General features: G+C 33.2%; 1 protein-coding gene across 1 annotated transcript; it reads left to right on the top strand.

Annotated features, from left to right (window-relative positions):
- The first annotated feature begins 1,213 nt into the window (after positions 1 to 1,213).
- LOC127721753 (uncharacterized) lies at positions 1,214 to 10,970 on the top strand. The gene is made up of 7 exons (XM_052228554.1): positions 1,214 to 1,255; positions 2,826 to 2,893; positions 3,409 to 3,495; positions 4,704 to 6,107; positions 6,696 to 6,891; positions 7,791 to 7,952; positions 8,960 to 10,970. Exons 4-7 carry the CDS (start codon positions 4,776 to 4,778, stop codon positions 9,901 to 9,903), a joined length of 2,634 nt encoding a protein of 877 aa, XP_052084514.1. The 5' UTR covers positions 1,214 to 1,255; positions 2,826 to 2,893; positions 3,409 to 3,495; positions 4,704 to 4,775; the 3' UTR covers positions 9,904 to 10,970.
- The last annotated feature ends 7,244 nt before the right edge of the window (positions 10,971 to 18,214 follow it).

The raw sequence follows: 18,214 nt of genomic DNA, 5'->3' as shown, positions 1-18,214 counted from the left end.
TTGCCCCTTAAAGACAATTTTTACACAATTTGTTCATCAAGTTTGCTAACATTTAAAAATCATCTCCTCTGAAACTACTGGGCCAATTACCTTCAAACTTTAACTAAATGTTCCTTAAGGTATGTTGTTTGTAAATTGTATCCGAAGTTTGTATCCATTGACAAACATGGCCGCCATGGCTAAAAATAGAACATAAGGGTCAAATGCAGTTTTTGGCTTATATCTCAAAAACTAAATCTTTTAGAGCAAATGTGACAGGGGTAAAATTGTTTAATTGGTCAAGATCTATCTGCACTAAAATTTTCAGACGAATCGAACAACCCATTGTTGGGTTGCTGCCACCGAATTGGTAGTTTTAACAAAATTTTGCAGTTTTTTGTTATTATTTTGAATATTATTATAGATATATATAAACTGTAAACAGCAATAGTGTTCAGCAAAGTAAGATCTACAAAAAAGTTAATATGACCATAATTGTCAATTGACCCCTTAAGGAGTTATTGCCCTTTAAAGACAATTTTACACAATTTGTTCATCATGTTTGCTCTTATTTAAAAATCTTCTCCTCTGAAATACAGGTGAGCGATTCAGGCTCTTGAGAGCCTCTTGTTTTTTATTTATTAAACATGACCAATTGCAACTTTATAATTTTTAATTGTATACTTATCACACTGACAATAAAAAAAACCATTGATAAGTGTTATCTGCAATAAACTCCAAATTAATTTTCAAAAACTACTTATTTATAGCTCACCTTGCCCAAAGAGCTAAGTGATCGTTTCTCATCATTTGGCGTCCGTCATCCGTTTTCGTTTCATTATCTTTGACAAAAGTCTTCTGCTCTGAAACTACTGAGACAAATTTTACCAAACTTATATTAAATTTCCCGGGAGGCCCTCTTAATAAAAATATTTTTTGTTTAAGCTTAAGAAAACTACAACCTTCTAACAGGAGACCTATTAGTCAAGTATCATTTTGGTATTCGATACTCAGTACAACCGAGTGATACACGAGTACTCGTTTGCATCCCTAAATAAAAGCAGTTCAAAAAATGAAATCATTCTTTTTTTCAAGGTTCGACCAAGAAATGACTGTTTGTCCATACCACAGATACAGTCTAGGAATAAATTGGAAACCAAGTAAAAAGTGTATCTTCCGTTGCATAAAGGAAATCAGCAGCCACAAAAAGGAGTGACTCCATTAATTAGCAAAACTATCCTTAACAAGTTTGGATGTCTTCAACCTGTAGGTTCAGGTAAAACATTATTTATTATTGCAAAGATATCTAAATTGCTGGTCATGAAGAAAATCCACATATTTGCACTTTAGTGCAATGTAAAATCTTTTAACTGATGTCTTAGGGACAACATTAAAAAATCAATGAAGCATAAAAAACTTTAATCAAATAGTTTTTTTTTGGGGGGGGGGGGGGGGGGGGGGGTGGTAAAAATTGCTGCAAATTTGTTTATCCAACATCACTTTTACATATATCCATAATGGTCTATCAATTTTTCCCAAATTCAGTTAAGGGGGGGGGGGGGAGGTGTCAGTGAAAAAACTATGTGAATTAAGTTTTTTATCCTATATTGAACTTTTGTCTTTTAATGGTGTCCCTTAGCAAAAACAGCGCATTGAAACTAAATTCTAGTTATGGTTCAATGCCCAGTACACCAATGTATATAAAAATAGTAGAGGGGGCATTATATTTATGTAAATGTATAATTTTACTTTCTGAGCATGCTGAATGTAATCAAATGCACACTTTAATTGATATATTCTGACTTTGCAAGGGCAGGGTGTTATTTATAATTTGGATCATTATCCCACAGGATTTTTCTTTCATTAAAAATAATTATATATGTAGGACTCAAATCTATGGTGGGTTCCAAATCTATGGCAGATTCCTAATCTATGGCAAATGTGACGTTGCAAACGTCAAACAAATCAAATCTATGGCAGATTTTTGTTTTCTCCAAATCTATGGCAGATCTTTTCATAACGTCACAATTGAATAACGCCATATTACATCGTCGTCGCCGCTTACGATGGCGGAACCCATAGATTTGAACATTTTAAAACAATATGCGGATGGTTTAAAGGAAGAGATGACCTATTATCCGAAAGAGGGACAAAATGTGCTGTACCGGCCAAAGCCAGTAATGAATAAGGACACCGCTGTTTTCAGTACCGGATATTTTAGAAAAGGAGTTATAATAAATATTTTACGGCTGGCAAAGTTTATTAATTGAAAGATTAAATTACCAGATACCAATTTGATTTAAATCGCCATCAAATAAAAAAAAAGTATTAACGGTGAAATAACATATGTGAAAATTCAAACTGTTCAATTTTATTTATATATATTTTTTTTTTATAAAAACCTGCCTTCTTGTTTGTTAAGGGAATTACTAGTTGGTTTAACGAATGGGTTAAACAGGTACTATGCACGGATTAAAAAAAAATTATTTTTACGGGGCACATCATTTCAATCTTGAAGTCTGTATTAAGTTATATGATTCATCATTTACGAAATGTTTTGTTTGCAATCACGATTTGCTCCCGTTGTCGTACATGTCCACTTGTTTAAGACAAGTCATTGGTAGTATATGTACTGCATTGTTTTCCATTTGAACAAAATTTGCCATAGGTTTGAAAACAACAAAAATCCGCCATAGATTAGGAAACTACAAAACTTGCCATAGATTAGGATTGTAAAAAATCTGCCATAGATTTGGGATGTCATGACGTCATATTTGCCATAGATTAGGAATCTGCCATAGATTTGGAACCCACCATAGATTTGAGTCCTACATATATATTTTCAGGAATTTGTAATGGATGTAAGATAAAGTGTAAAGACCTAATTCCTAATACGCCAGAATGTTATAATGAGGTATGGTATTTGAAAAAAAATCTGATTTATGATGTTATGCAGATCTGACCGTTTACAGCACAATTTGACAGTACATTGGATGATTTTTTGTCGTCATACTCCTAGTTTTATTCATTATAGTAATTTCAATAGTCATTTCCTTTTGAATTTTAAAACCGTCTTGTTCACCATGAGAACCAAAGGTTGAGGTTTCAATAAAGGGGTCAAACCGAAGACTTTGAAATTTGTGCTGCTTCTACTTTTACCACATACTACATATATCTAAGTAGTGAGAACAATTTCAGTAAAAATAATGCTTCCGGGTATCTAAAGGGTCACATGGCTTCCTGTCCACTGTTACCTTGTGAACTAACAGGGAAATTACATTTTTCATTCATTTTTTATGCACATGACTGGTATATAAAATGTATATTATATTTCTTGTCACTCAGTAATGTATACATGTATGGAATGTATTAATTCATGCTGTTGTAATGATATTCCATAAATTTCAAACGTTTGTGTTTATTTTTCAGTGCTTTGATCAAGTTGATACAGAAGAAAGTACATATGCATCTGGATACAAATTGAGAGAACGTCCTATCCAGCAATTTGATGATAACGTGAGTAGTACTTCATTAATTTATAGAGAAAAAAGTGGCTGCAGTTACTATCAAAGAGTATTCAAATATTATTGGAGCTAGTCCTCCGAGACAGCTTTTTTAAAAAGAAACCATTGTATGATTGTGTGCAATTATTTGTAGACCTAATTAAACTGATGTTTACCGGTATATGTTTTAGTGAGTTAACTCACAGTACTAGTTCTAGTTTAATTTTATCCTTTTCATGAGTTGTGGAACTTTGACCATATTTCTTGCAGCAACTTTTATTGCACATTATTTTATTCATAGATATAAGAAGATGGGGTATGAATGCCAATGAGACTACTCTTCATCCATGTCACAATTTATAAAAGTAAACCATTATAGGTCAAAGTATGGTCTCCAACACGGAGCCTTGGCTCACTTCAAACAGCAGTTATAAAGGGCCCCAAAAATTACTACTGTAAAACCATTCAAAAGGGAAAACCAACGGTCTAATCTATATAAAAAAGGAGAAACACTTTTGAACCACATCAACAAACTACTGAACATCAGATTCCTGACTTAGGACAGGTGCAAACAATTGCAGTGGGTTTAAACGTTTTAATGGTACCAAACCTTCACCCTTATCTGAAACAATAGTGTAACATCACAATATTTAAAAAATTTTAATTTATGAAACTACAGCATATCTTGATATGCCTTTGTTTATAAATGGGAAATATGACGATTTGAGGGTTGAGATCTAAAAAAACCTGTTTAATCTCACCAAATTTTTGCACCTGTACCTAGTCAGGAGCTTCTGGCCTTTGTTAGTCTTGTATAATTTTAGTTTCCTTTATATATTTTGGAGTTTAGTATGACGTCCATTATCACTAAACTAGTACACATTTTTGTTTAGGGGACAGCTGAAGCACGCCTCCAGGTGTGGGATTTTCTCGCTGTGTTGAAACCCATTGGTGGCCTTTGGCTGCTTTTCCCCTCTTTGGTTGGGTTGTAGTCTCTTTGACACATATCCAATTTCCATTCTCAATTTTATTGTTCATCAATGAAATTTATATTTTCCCAAGGGCATGGTTAAAAGTTAAAACCATTTGAATGAACATTTGATGTAGGTGAAAATGAACTCTTATTTTAATTTTTTGTTACATTTATATACACCTGTTTATTGGAATGTATTTAGATTTTACATAAATTACTATAATTTAAAAGGTCATTTATCATTTCAGTACTCTGATGTGACACAGCAGTCCCAGTCTTTATCGCAGCCTTTGTCCCAAATATCTAATTGGAGTGATGAAATGGAAACCACTTTGGACCAAGCAAATGCAACATTGAAAATACTAAATTGTAAATCAAGTCCGTTAAGAGGACAGTTACTTTCTGATATATCTTCCCTGAAGGACAGTACCATTCGCTATTATAAGCGTAAAGCAGATGAATCTGTAGATTCTGTACTTAACATTATTGCTCCAGGGCAATCAAAGGAGTTAAAAAAACTTATAATGTCAGAACCAACAAAGCCTCCAACAGATGATGAGCTCACTGATACCATTTTTAAACTGTATGAAGAAACAGCAGACAACAAACTTCAAACACAAATTCTATCAATTGTTTCCCAAAAAATGACAAAAGGTGAAATTATGCAGCGTCTGCCTGACATAACAAAATATAAAATAGACCAAGCAAGACTGCTATCAAAATCTGGGTCTGGTTTGGTTATTGAAGAAAAAGTAAGGAGACCTAGAGAGCGTATGGATCAGGAGAAAATGCAACATGCTTTAAACTTTTTTTTCGATCCATCATTCGTACAGATAGTGTCATATGGTACCAGAGAATTGTCATTTGACACTGGAGAAAAAGTGACAATTCCAGACGTTGTGAGAACATCTTGTCATTCACAAATTGTGCAAATGTATTTTTCTTACTGTAAAGATCTCAACTTTGAACCCCTTGGAAAGAGCTCACTTTTCAAAATTCTCACAGCTTGTGCAGCCTCACAAAGAACCAATCTTCATGGCCTTGATAATATAGCAGCTGAAGGTGTTGAAGCTTTTCAATCACTTCATGAATTTGTCAACAATTTGAAAAAAAAATCTTTTATTTCTTCCGATATTCACACTGAATTGACCACAACTTTAACTGCATCCCGTATTTATCTTAAGACCGACTTTAAACTTCATATCAACCAATCAAATATGTGTGCAGATCACTGTATAAACTGGAGTTTAAGTGATCCAAAGGATGTACATTTTCAAAACACTTGTGATCACATTCATTGCTTGCAATGTGATAGATGTCAACTATTGAAAGATGTTCATCTTAAATTGTGCAACATTGTTGATACCATGAATGATGGAGATGACAAAGAAGAATTTTCAAAAGTGATCGAAGATGCAATGATGGTGATATTTGATTGGAAATCACACATTGTAAGAACTGTCAACCAAGACCAATTTAGATTGGATACCATAGAACATCTTGAAACAGATAAAGCTTTACTGGTTATGGATTGGGCCATGAAATTTTTACCCTTGAAATATCGTGAGAAACAAACTGACTGGTTTGGTCAAAGAGGGAAGAACTGGCATGTGATTGTTTGTATATACAGAGAAAAAGATGGATCAATTAATGTAAGTGCATATGTACATGTATGTAATACAAGGTTAAAATACATTGACATTTTACAGATGTGGCTTGATATATACATTTTACATGCTATGTCACACATGTAAAAAAAAATCGTTTGTTTATTGACATGTACAAATTGTTCATGCATACACATGTATTGCCAATGCACTCTGTAATTACCGAAAAGGAAGTATTTTATAAATTTTCATGCATATCAATCATATGCTTTTTATTTTGAAACAACCAACAAATATAAACAATATTACATGTCAGAATTAGCTCAATTTTAAAAAGTTTGAAAAAATTGTTGACATGAAAATTTGACATCAATCATGATAAAATTTTAACCAATTATTTGCTAAGAACTAATTTTTCATTAGTGTTAAGAAATATATGTCTCTCACCAATTGTGAAACGTGAAAATAGTGTAGAAATAAAATTATTCAGTGTTCGTTTAAGATTCTAATGAAATACATGAAATAGATTCTTATGAAATGAATATATAAGTAGTCTTTTATTTTAAATGAATTCAGTATCCAAATTTATAAAAATTGTATGTATACACTAAGTCTTGTGCATTTCTTTTTCAGCATAGAACTTTCACCCATGTTTTAGAATCTGTGAAACAGGATTGGTTTTGTGTGGCTTCACTTCTTGAAAATGTTATAATGACCATCAAAGATCAACTCCCTCAAACTAAGAAGTTAGTTCTGCGATCAGATAATGCAGCATGCTACCACTGTGGACATATCTGGTTATGCTTACAAGAAATAAGTAAAAGAACAGGTAACATATTACAAAATAATTTGGGCTAAGATAAAAGGAGAATAGGAGAAAACAATATCAGTATTAGTGGCACTAGTGTAATGTTCATCTAAATCTTTATTTTTAATAAGCACCTTGAGACATTGCTTTGGAAAAAAACAACCTAGGGATAACATTCAATCTATATCTAAAAAATAACATAATTATAGTTATGGAAAAACTAAAGTAGTAAAATTGTTCACCATAACAAAAGCTATCCAACAAGAAATTTTCTGATGAATCAAGACAACACATGAAGAGTTATTGCCCTTATTCTATTTATTTAGACATGTTTCATAAACTGATTGTATGTCCCCTGCCATAGCAGAGGGAGCTTAAAGTTTTACCCTTGTCTATATAAAAAAGAAGATGTGGTATGACACATAAATTAACAACTATAGGTCACTGTACGGCCTTCAACAATGAGTAAAGCCCACACCTCATAATCAGCTATAAAAGGCCTCGAAATGATAATGTAAAACAATTCACATGAGAAAACTAGCTGCCTAATTTATGTACAAAAAATGAACGAAAAACAAATATGTAACACATAAACAAACGACAACCACTGTACGTCCGTTCTCTAACTTTAGTTTGCCTTAACCAAATGTAATTAAACTTAAACACAATGCTTATTACCACAAAACACAATCAAGTTTGAATTTTGGTGGCGTCACTTTAGCCATTCTAGAGTTATGCCCCTTTACAAATGGTACAATTGCTAAATTTTTAATTTTCGTTCTCTTGCTGTAGTTTTCCTCAATCTAATGTAATGAAACTTATACACAATACTTAACATAAAAATCAGTTATTTTGTGTATATTTAAATTGAAGAGACTTCAGAATTTATGGCAAAGTAATGAATATCTTTTATTTCATAGGGATCAATATTCAGGGATATTGCTATTCTGAGGCCCAAGCAGGAAAGTCATATTGTGATTCAAAGATAGCACATATGCGCACAAAGATGAAAAGTTGGGTTGCAAGTGGAAAAAACATCGTAACAGCAGCTGATATGAAAACTGCACTTGACTCTGGAACAGGTAAATTAACAAAATGTACATTGTTCAAACAGAAAACATAATTACAACACAAACCCACTGTGAACTAAATGTGCCCTGTTAAGATAAGCAAATCCGGTTCAATACACAATTTCAGAGACAGTTTGTTTCTCAGAAGTAAATTTCATTTCACAAATAAATCTGACATGATAATGTCAAAATGTTAGACTTGACTATATTAAAAAAACAGTGTCTTCATGAAATAACAACAAAAGGCTGAGGCTCACATACGCATGTAAAATCACCCATATTAAATAGAAAATTTTTAAAGCATTGGTTAAAATGATCTATGGCATGTTGTTTGAAGCCCCATGTATGATATTATATTGACTTAATTTTTTCTGGTCTGTGTGTCCATCTGCTTGACCGTTTGTCTGTCTGTTTCTTATTTGGTCAAAGTTAGTTTGATTGAAGTTTTTAGTCACATCAGCTTGAAACTTAGTACAAATGATCTTGATGGTGGGATATTTTCAAATTATATGCCAAATTAGAAGCATATTATCTGATTATAGAAATTTAATTAACGTGAAAACAGGTTTTTTTTTCAGGTTAAAGTTTTTGGTCATAGTAGAAAGTTTTAGTCAGATTAGCTGGAAATTTAGTTCATAATTTCCTTATAATATATAAAAAGAAGATGTGGTATGATTGCCAATTAGACAACTCTCCAGAAGATACCAAAATGACACAGAAATTAACAACTTTAGGTCACCATAAGGCCTTCAACAATGAGCAAAGCCCATACCGCATAGTCAGCTATAAAAGGCCAAAAAATGACAATGTAAAACAATTCAAACAAGAAAACTAACGGCCTAATTTATGTATTAAAAATGAGCGAAAAACAAATATGTAACTACTTTTTTTACTTTTTTTAAAATTGCTTTTTTTTCATCAAAAGATCATATCGAATAATGTACACACATTTTGTTGAAGTTGAAAACATGACCTTTGAATTAGTTTATAATTCCCCTCATTATTGTTTCTTTTCACAGGTGTTGCTGGATGTCAAGTCTCTGAATGTGTAATAGACACCTCAAAACACAAACTGATAACACACAAGTTGAAAGGAATAAATGATTTTAATGAGTTGCAAGTTGAAGAAGATGGTATACTACTAAGGAAAGCCTACAACATCGGCAAAGGAAAATTTATTCCTAATGCATCCTTAGACCAAATGGGTTTTGGTAAACAGCAGGAAAATGAATCAGGATGTGTGGTAATATCAGGATTCGATTTACCTGTTAATATATCTGGAAAAATCAAAACACATAAAACAGTTCCTGCAGTTAATCTCCTTGAAGGACCAGAAACAGAAATAGAAAATGATGAAGACTCATCAAGATTATCCTCTTGTCATTCAGAAAGTTCTGATCAAATGCTGTTCTATTGCACAGTAGTTGGCTGTGTCAAAAGATTTGCTACCTTAAATGGACTTGAAAACCATCTACTGATAGGAAAGCATTTTTTACAATTGCAACGGGAAACAACCTATGATAAAATCAGACACCAGTGGGCACAGTTGTGCAATGAAGTGGTCTTTACAACCAAAAATAAATCAACATTAACAGATGGGACTGAAAAAGAATTTTCCACAAGTAATATGGGATGGGCTTTAAAGAAAGGCAGGAGAATATCAAGATTTCCTGAATCTGTTAAAAACTTTCTATTGGCCAAATTTGAAGAAGGAAATAGAACAGGAAAAAAGTGTAACCCAACCTCTGTTGCAGAAGAAATGAAAAAGATGAAAAACTCAAATGGGGTAAAAATGTTTCCAATTAATCATTGGCTTAATGCCAGTCAGATAACCTCTTACTTTTCAAGGTTATGTAGTAAAGGAACCCCTAATCCTTTAGTGAAGACTGAACTTGATGATGAAGATCTTCTTGCAGCTCTAATTGCCATTGATGAGGAAACTGTTATCGCTAATATTCAATAACTATTTACTCTTTTATTATTCTATACCTGTTATTGTTGTTTGGCTACATGTACAGTGTCATATAATTTTGAATAATGGGTAACATTTAAATTTTTAGTCTAACTAATATACAATTTTGGCATAAATTTTATAAATATTTAAAAAACATATCCATTTGTACCAAGAACTAGGATTTTTTTGTATGGTGCAAAATTTCTTTTAACAGTAATTATTACTTATAAGTGATATCTAAAAAAAAAATAAAAAAAAACATCTTAAGCTTATTTTAGCAGATTATTTTTTTTTGTGGGCATGTCTTATAAGTCATCATATTGTGTATTGGTTGAGCAATTTACTTATTCATGTTATTAAAACCGGTTTTGGATCAAGAAAATTTGTGGAGAAGCTGAATGACATTTAGTGTCTTTTAGGATGTACTTGAATAAGGTCTAGGAATTAGTGTCAGATGTCAAATATTTTGCCCCACAACACCTATTTTTCTTTTCAAATAAGATTTCAATAGCTCATTAAATGTCAGTTACCAAAATATGGTGGACTTCGGCTGTTGTGTATTCTTTGGTCGGATTGTTGTCTCTTTGACACATTCCTAATCCCAGTCCGCCTTTCCAGCAATTTTTAAAAATCCAAATATTTTGAAAAGGAGCTCCATAACCCATTAATATTTTTGCTTATTTTGTTTCTTAACTAATACTTTCCCGAACGAATAGTATCAATTTTAAATTCTTGATTTTTTTTAATTTTACCAAAGTACATCCTTAATGGCTTGAAAAACTTTAAAACATATTAAAAAGTTTGGGCTTAATTACAATCAAATTGTCCTTCAATCTGTCCATTTTTTAAACAAACATTTTTTGTTAAATTTTTCTCTGAACCTGTAGAATTGAAATATTTACCCTAATATGAGATCAACTGCACTGTAACAGTAATGAATTGTAATTTTTGTTATTTTTTTTTTTAACATTGTGCATTGGTTTGTTTGTCCGTTCGTTTTTCTGTCTGTCTGTCCTGCTTCAAGTAAAGTTTTTGGTCAAAGTAGTTTTTGATGAATTGTAGGTAGTTTTTGTCGAGCCTGCGACTTTTGTCGCAGAAAGCTCGACATAGGGATAGTGATCCGGCGGCGGCGGCGGCGTTAGCTAACTTCTTAAAAGCTTTATATTTTAGAAGGTGGAAGGTCTGGATGCTTCATACTTTGTATATGGATGCCTCATGTTACGAAGTTTCCGTCAGTCACATGTCCAATGTCCTTGACCTCATTTTCATGGTTCAGTGACTACTTGAAAAAAAAGTTAAGATTTTTTGTAATGTTAGATTCTCTCTTATTATAAGTAATAGGATAACTATATTTGGTATGTGCGTACCTTGCAAGGTCCTCATGCCCGTCAGACAGTTTTCACTTGACCTCGACCTCATTTCATGGATCAGTGAACAAGGTTAAGTTTTGGTGGTCAAGTCCATATCTCAGATACTATAAGCAATAGGTCTAGTATATTCAGTGCATGGAAGGACTGTAAGGTGTACATGTCCAACTGGCAGGTGTCATCTGACCTTGACCTCATTTTCATGGTTCAGTGGTTATAGTTAAGTTTTTGTGTTTTAGTCTGTTTTTCTTATACTGTATTTCATAGGTCTACTATATTTGGTGTATGGAATGATTGTAAGGTGTACATGTCTAGCGGGCAGGTGTCATCTGACCTTGACCTCATTTTCATGGTTCAGTGGTCAAAGTTAAGTTTTTGAGTTTTGGTCTTTTTTTCTAATACTATATGCAATAGTTCAACTATATTTGGTATGTGCGTACCTTGCAAGGTCCTCATGCCCGTCACACAGTTTTCACTTGACCTCGACCTCATTTCATGGATCAATGAACAAGGTTAAGTTTTGGTGGTCAAGTCCATATCTCAGATACTATAAGCAACAGGTCTAGTATATTCGGTGTATGGAAGGACTGTAAGGTGTACATGTCCAACTGGCAGGTGTCATCTGACCTTGACCTCATTTTCATGGTTCAGTGGTTATAGTGAAGTTTTTGTGTTTTAGTCTGTTTTTCTTATACAGTATGCCATAGGTCTACTATATTTGGTGTATGGAATGATTGTAAGGTGTACATGTCTAGCGGGCAGGTGTCATCTGACCTTGACCTCATTTTCATGGTTCAGTGGTCAAAGTTAAGTTTTTGAGTTTTGGTCTTTTTTTCTAATACTATATGCAATAGTTCAACTATATTTGGTATGTGCGTACCTTGCAAGGTCCTCATGCCCGTCACACAGTTTTCACTTGACCTCGACCTCATTTCATGGATCAATGAACAAGGTTAAGTTTTGGTGGTCAAGTCCATATCTCAGATACTATAAGCAATAGGTCTAGTATATTCGGTGTATGGAAGGACTGTAAGGTGTACATGTCCAACTGGCAGGTGTCATCTGACCTTGACCTCATTTTCATGGTTCAGTGGTTATAGTGAAGTTTTTGTGTTTTGGTCTGTTTTTCTTATACTGTATGCCATAGGTCTACTATATTTGGTGTATGGAATGATTGTAAGGTGTACATGTCTAGCGGGCAGGTGTCTTCTGACCTTGACCTCATTTTCATGGTTCAGTGGTCAAAGTTAAGTTTTTGAGTTTTGGTCTTTTTTTCTAATACTATATGCAATAGGTCATCTATATTTGGTGTATGGAAATATTTTATGATGTACCTGTCAGTCTTGCAGGTTTTATTTGACCTTGACCTCATTTTCACGGTTCATTGCTCAGTGTTAAGTTTTTGTGTTTTGGTCTGTTTTTCTAATACTAAAAGCAATAGGTCAACTATATTTGTTGTATGGAAGGATTGCAAGCTGTAGTACATGTCTGCCTGGCATTGTTCATCTGACCTTGACCTCATTTTCTTGGTTCATTGGTCAATGTTTAGTTTTCTTGGTTAAGTCTGTATCTTAGAAACTATAAACAATAGGTCAACTATATTTAGTGTATTGAATGATTGTAAGGTGTACATGTATTTCTTGTTTGGTTTATATGACCTTGACCTCATTTTCTTGGATCATGTTAAGTGTATGTGATAGTTGTAGTAAAGCTTTATATTTAGGACTATCAACATAATATCAATGATTAGTAAAGAAGGCGAGACATTTCAGCGTGTGCACTCTTGTTGATGAATTGTAAGGCCTAAAAAATTGTAACTTAGTACACATGTTCCCTATGGTATGATCTTACTAATGTTATTGCCAAATTAAAGTATTGACCCCAATTTCGCAGTACACTGAGCATAGAAAATGATAGTGTGAGTGGGGTATCGGTGTACTATGGACACATTCTTGTTCAAAACAGTATATTAAACGAACATAAAAACATTTGTCACAAATTATTAAAGTACTAAGCAATCACTCTTTTGAATAGAAGCTTATGATACATATTTGAACAATGAAAACTAAGCATTATTAAAATATGTTAAAATGATTTTTCTTATACCATATAATTAATTTTTTTTTGGACAATTAAACATTTGAACAACTTATTATCTATTTTTCTTTTTATTCTTCACTTCCATGATCTCCAATTGACTCTGAGGTAAACATTGAATTTAAGTTCAATATTATCGATATACGAATAAGGGTGGTGTCACTTTATACATGTAATTTCACTAGATATGTCCTGTTCAAAAGGGAAAAAATGCTTAATACAAGAACATTGACTTTTGCATATTTACATATTGGGGAAGGGGAAAAAGGGGGGGGGCACCTTTGTGCCATGGACATCTGTTTCTTTATTTTACTGATTGTACCACTGAACAAACATTTTGTAGGAGTATCTGTTTATCACATCTATAAATACCATAAAAATCAGTGTGGGAGACACAAAACATAGTAATCGTTGGCTGAAATTTCTTCATTAAAGTGGCTTGTGAGATGTGGATCAGTATATTGAGAAAATTATTTGGTTTTTAGAAATCATATCCTTCATTTATTTCAATTCAGATCCAATTGAAGCTTGCAAGGTAACAACACAATTTCTTGTGGACTATGGCTCATTACTAATGCAAATCATAACATTTTTTCCCCTTGGAAATAGTTTAAGCAACCCTCCTCCCCAATCATACATGAACACGCTATATATTGTTCCACTCAAAATGAAGAAAATTAACCCTTTAAACCCTGGTATATCATATGTATAGGAATTGGTACGACATTAGTGAATATTTCACTTAAATTGGATCAACATGGGGCGTAAAAATCATAAATAAAAATTGATGATTTTGATGGTGCTGCCACCTACAGCAGCAAAATATTTCCGAACTTTTTTTTGTTTAGATTTATTCTATAGGGCTTCTACTAAAAGGAAATATATAATAAAAGTGTGTATACTGTTGCTGTTTCTAAAAAAAATTAAATGAAATTAGATGAAATTTGCATTTTTCGAAAATGCTTTTTGATCACATTTCCATGGTTACGGTTGCTAGGGAAGAAAATATTTGAAATCAATTTTCAATCTGTTTTCATATCACTATACATATGAACTCTATATAAAATATATTCTAGCAACAAAAATTAGATGATTAAAGCAAGATAAATTACTTTAAAAACGTGCCTTTTTGTAGTTTTCCTTGCTCATTTTCAGGGGCCTTCAAGGGGAAATTTTAAAATGATTTTTTTTAACACAAATATTTTTTTTTTTTAAAAAGGATTTCATTTTCAAATTCTTATAAGGTATGTTCACATCTAGAATATGTTATTTGATCAATTTGCCAACATGGGCTTATCACTGTTTGCCTGATTCTTACATGGACCTGTACTTAAGGCTATTAAGAGTTATGAGATAGATCAACCACAATCTTTCTGCATACGTTGGATTCTGACGACACAGCTTCCTTGTGAAAACATACAGTGTTAATAATCTTCCTGGATTGATTATGCAATCATTAAATAAAGTTGAAACAATGCGTTCATAAATCTGGAGACTGATATCATCAAGGACGATTCGTTTTATATTCTTTTTAGTCGGGTATCAGGTGTAAAAAACATAGATACCGAGAAATACCAGTTAGGTATTATAATATAGCATCCCGTATTTTTTTCTGATTTAAGGCCTCATCAATTGCTTTGTTAGTATATGGTATTATCTGTTGAATATAGTTCCACTGACGTGTATTTATTTGAACCCCTTTGATAGTTTCCTTTCCGTTGATGAATTGACGAATATCAACAATGATTTCGTCCTGATAAAGACATATTGTAACATAATAGGTATCGGGTATTTCGAATTGTTTGATAAAATCACAAAGACTATGGTTGTATTTGTGCACCTGTTCTGAATGATGTAGTTTGATACAGTCTGGTTGTAGATCGATCTCCTTTTTATTATAAGAAATTTCTGTAATCGTTAAGGCTAGTGCACTCATCACAATAATGACGAACGTTCCAGTCCATTTTAGAATTTTCCTTTGTGTTTTAAATCGGTAATACAAGGAATTGCTGTTGGAAAGTGTGAATAAGGATCCCTTAAACTCTATATCTATGTTTATACTGAGTTCATCACAGTTAGCCCCTTGAACAGACATGTCGACCGTATGAGTATATAATGTTCAATAAAGGACACGCAATAAATAACTTTCTTTTGTATGTTATTTCAATAGACTCGGTAATTTTCTATTCAACACATCTTCTATATACAGTGTCTACGTTTTATGTAAATCAAATATTTAATGTTTATCGTTAATAGTCATTATGCTTATTATGATAAACATTCTTTATTTGTTAACTTTAGATATTACATAGGTGTCATGTATAGTACCCCCTAGGGTACCATACTATAAATAAATTGGGTATTTCTTTATATAGGATACCATACTATGAATAAAGGGTGTACCCTCCACAATAGAATTCATACTATAAATAGATTTGGGTATTTTATACAGGATACCATATATGTATTTTATATAGGATATATACCATATACTATAAATAGAATAGATACCATACTATAAATAGACATGGTATCTATAGATATAGGATACCATATATGTTGATGGGGGTTCCCTACCAACCCCTTATGTAGTAACGGCGTCCAAAACCAAGCATAATGTCGGACCACACCTTACATAGTAGTGCTTTAGGATTTTTGTTAGAGAGCACACCTGATAATTTAGCTTTTAAAGGTCTCCATCTGAGAGTGATAGATGACGCTTTGTGAGATCAAGACCTTCCCTCTGCAATTTCTTTATCATAGCCGTAAACATTTGGTTAGAAAAGAGAGAATGATTTGTTGTATTATGGTGCTGCTCGTAATTACCTATTTATTGACGCTCTTATTCCAACAAAAGTGCTCTTTACATATATCATGTATATCATGAACATACATAATTCTATTTGTTTATTTGATACAGTTATCTATTATAATGCAACATTGTTTGTAACGTTTATTTTAAATGGATAACGTCACTAATATTCATGCTATGAACACATATCCACAAGCACAGACGAGGAATGACAGATTTTAATTCTAATACAACGTTGCTTGTAATTTTCATTTTCATTGGATAACGTCACAAATTTTCATGACATATAAATGGTTTTAAGTTATCTTTACAAATTGATGGCCACTACTATAACTAATGGCTCCAAGGAGCCTGCGTCGCTCACATGCTATTTTTATATACATTAGATGCATGAAATAATACAAGCGTTATACTTTTGCTCTAGTTTCAGAGATACATGTCAAAAACTGCATTTTTCCCCTATGTTCTATTTTAAGTCAGAGATCTTAAAAATGTATTGCAGAAGACTGTTCAATTGAAGATTTCTTATAATTTAAAAAAACATTTGGAATCTAAAAGTATAAAAAAAAGTAAGCCCTTTTTGAAAATTTGAAAAAATTCCCCTCCCCCTTTGTTTGGAAGCAATTACCCCCAAACTTAATCCCAGCCTTCCCGTTGTAGTACGGAACCTCATAGTCAATTTTAGAGAGATCCATACACTTAAACACATGTTATTGACTTGAAACTGAAAAAATTATCGTTTTTGGCCTCTTTTTTTTTTGCACCCAATTCCTGCACGTTTGGGGTAATTTCCCCCCCAACAAAAAATATACCCTAGCCTTCCTTTGTGGTACAATGTCAGAGAGATCTATACACTTACAAACAAGTTATTGTGCGGAAACTATCAAAATGCTTGTTTTTGGCTCCAAATTTCTAAACTGTTGGTACCATAACCCCCATAATCGATCACAACCGATCCATTCACTGAAACAAGTTATTGTCCAGAAACCAAATGTGTCTTCGGACGAAGACGACGCAGAACGACATCATAGCATTATACGAACCCACAAAATTTGTTACAGTCGCACTGCAGGCTCACATCATTTGAACTGAATGATCACATACAAAATGTGAAAATAATATGTTCAACTGAATCTTTAATAAGTATTGGCAAAGGCTAAGTCATATAAGCGGAATAAGATTTCATTTGTTGGTAAATCCTTTACTGCTGACGGAATTGGTAAAGTAAGTCTATTAATACAGGCGTTTGAAGTAGACAGAAAAGAATTATATGTTTCACTCTCAGAAAAACAGATCTCTGGGCCTTCTGCAAGTCCAAGAATTGGTTCTTCATCAGCTCCAGTTGCAAACATTAAAATACTATGCAGCGATATATTTTCTCTTCTCCCACCTGAAATTATCAGTTTTAAAATATTTCACTGAGGACAGGAGACTTTCGCTTAATAATGCATAATCTACAGCACTGTATTCATTTATTGACTTATAAGTATAGTAGCATAGACTGTCCCCTATACATCTGCTATTTAATATTGCTATTTTTTGGTGCAGGAGATTGATTGATTGATGGTTGCTTAACGTCCAGTGGCAAATATTTCATGCATATTCAGGACGAGAACAAATTAACAATAAATACAATAGGTAGGTTCTGTAATAGGGGCGTCCGGGATTAAGGTCGGAGAAATTTAGACTGCCACGGGAAATGAGGGTATATTGGATAGGGACAGAAATTTAGCCTTGCAACAGGTCACCTACGGACCCCCCAAAGAGTTGTTGCAAGGGTTCTTAACGTGCAAAGAGCGTGGCACTCTCTTTACACGAGGCATCGGATTTAACGTCCCCATTCTGACCGGACGTGGCTGCAAATTTGTACATCCCGCACAGCCAAACGGACGCCCCACTTTAGCAAGGGTTTTACTGCCGGTCGGAGGAAGACCAATGGTGACCATACTTCTATTCCCCAGTCACCCTTGGGGCTGGTGCAGGAGAAACAACCGGACCACTTAGTGTTGATTTTTCTCAATGTTCTTTTGATTAACTAAATAAA

The sequence above is a fragment of the Mytilus californianus genome, unplaced genomic scaffold, assembly GCF_021869535.1.
Source record: "Mytilus californianus isolate M0D057914Y unplaced genomic scaffold, xbMytCali1.0.p SCAF_12, whole genome shotgun sequence".
NCBI lineage: Eukaryota > Metazoa > Mollusca > Bivalvia > Mytilida > Mytilidae > Mytilus > Mytilus californianus.
Note: the sequence above shows the minus strand (reverse complement) of the source record. Positions and strands in the feature narration are given on the sequence as shown.

What these genes read in the sequence shown, in the direction of transcription:
- LOC127721753 (XM_052228554.1), top strand. Translation starts at nt 4,776, where the DNA reads ATGGAAACCACTTTGGACCAAGCAAATGCAACATTGAAAATACTAAAT. An exon ending in AGAAATAAGTAAAAGAACAG is followed by an intron (nt 6,892 to 7,790) that starts GTAACATATTAC and finishes TTTATTTCATAG; the next exon opens with GGATCAATATTCAGGGATAT. An exon ending in TGCACTTGACTCTGGAACAG is followed by an intron (nt 7,953 to 8,959) that starts GTAAATTAACAA and finishes TTCTTTTCACAG; the next exon opens with GTGTTGCTGGATGTCAAGTC.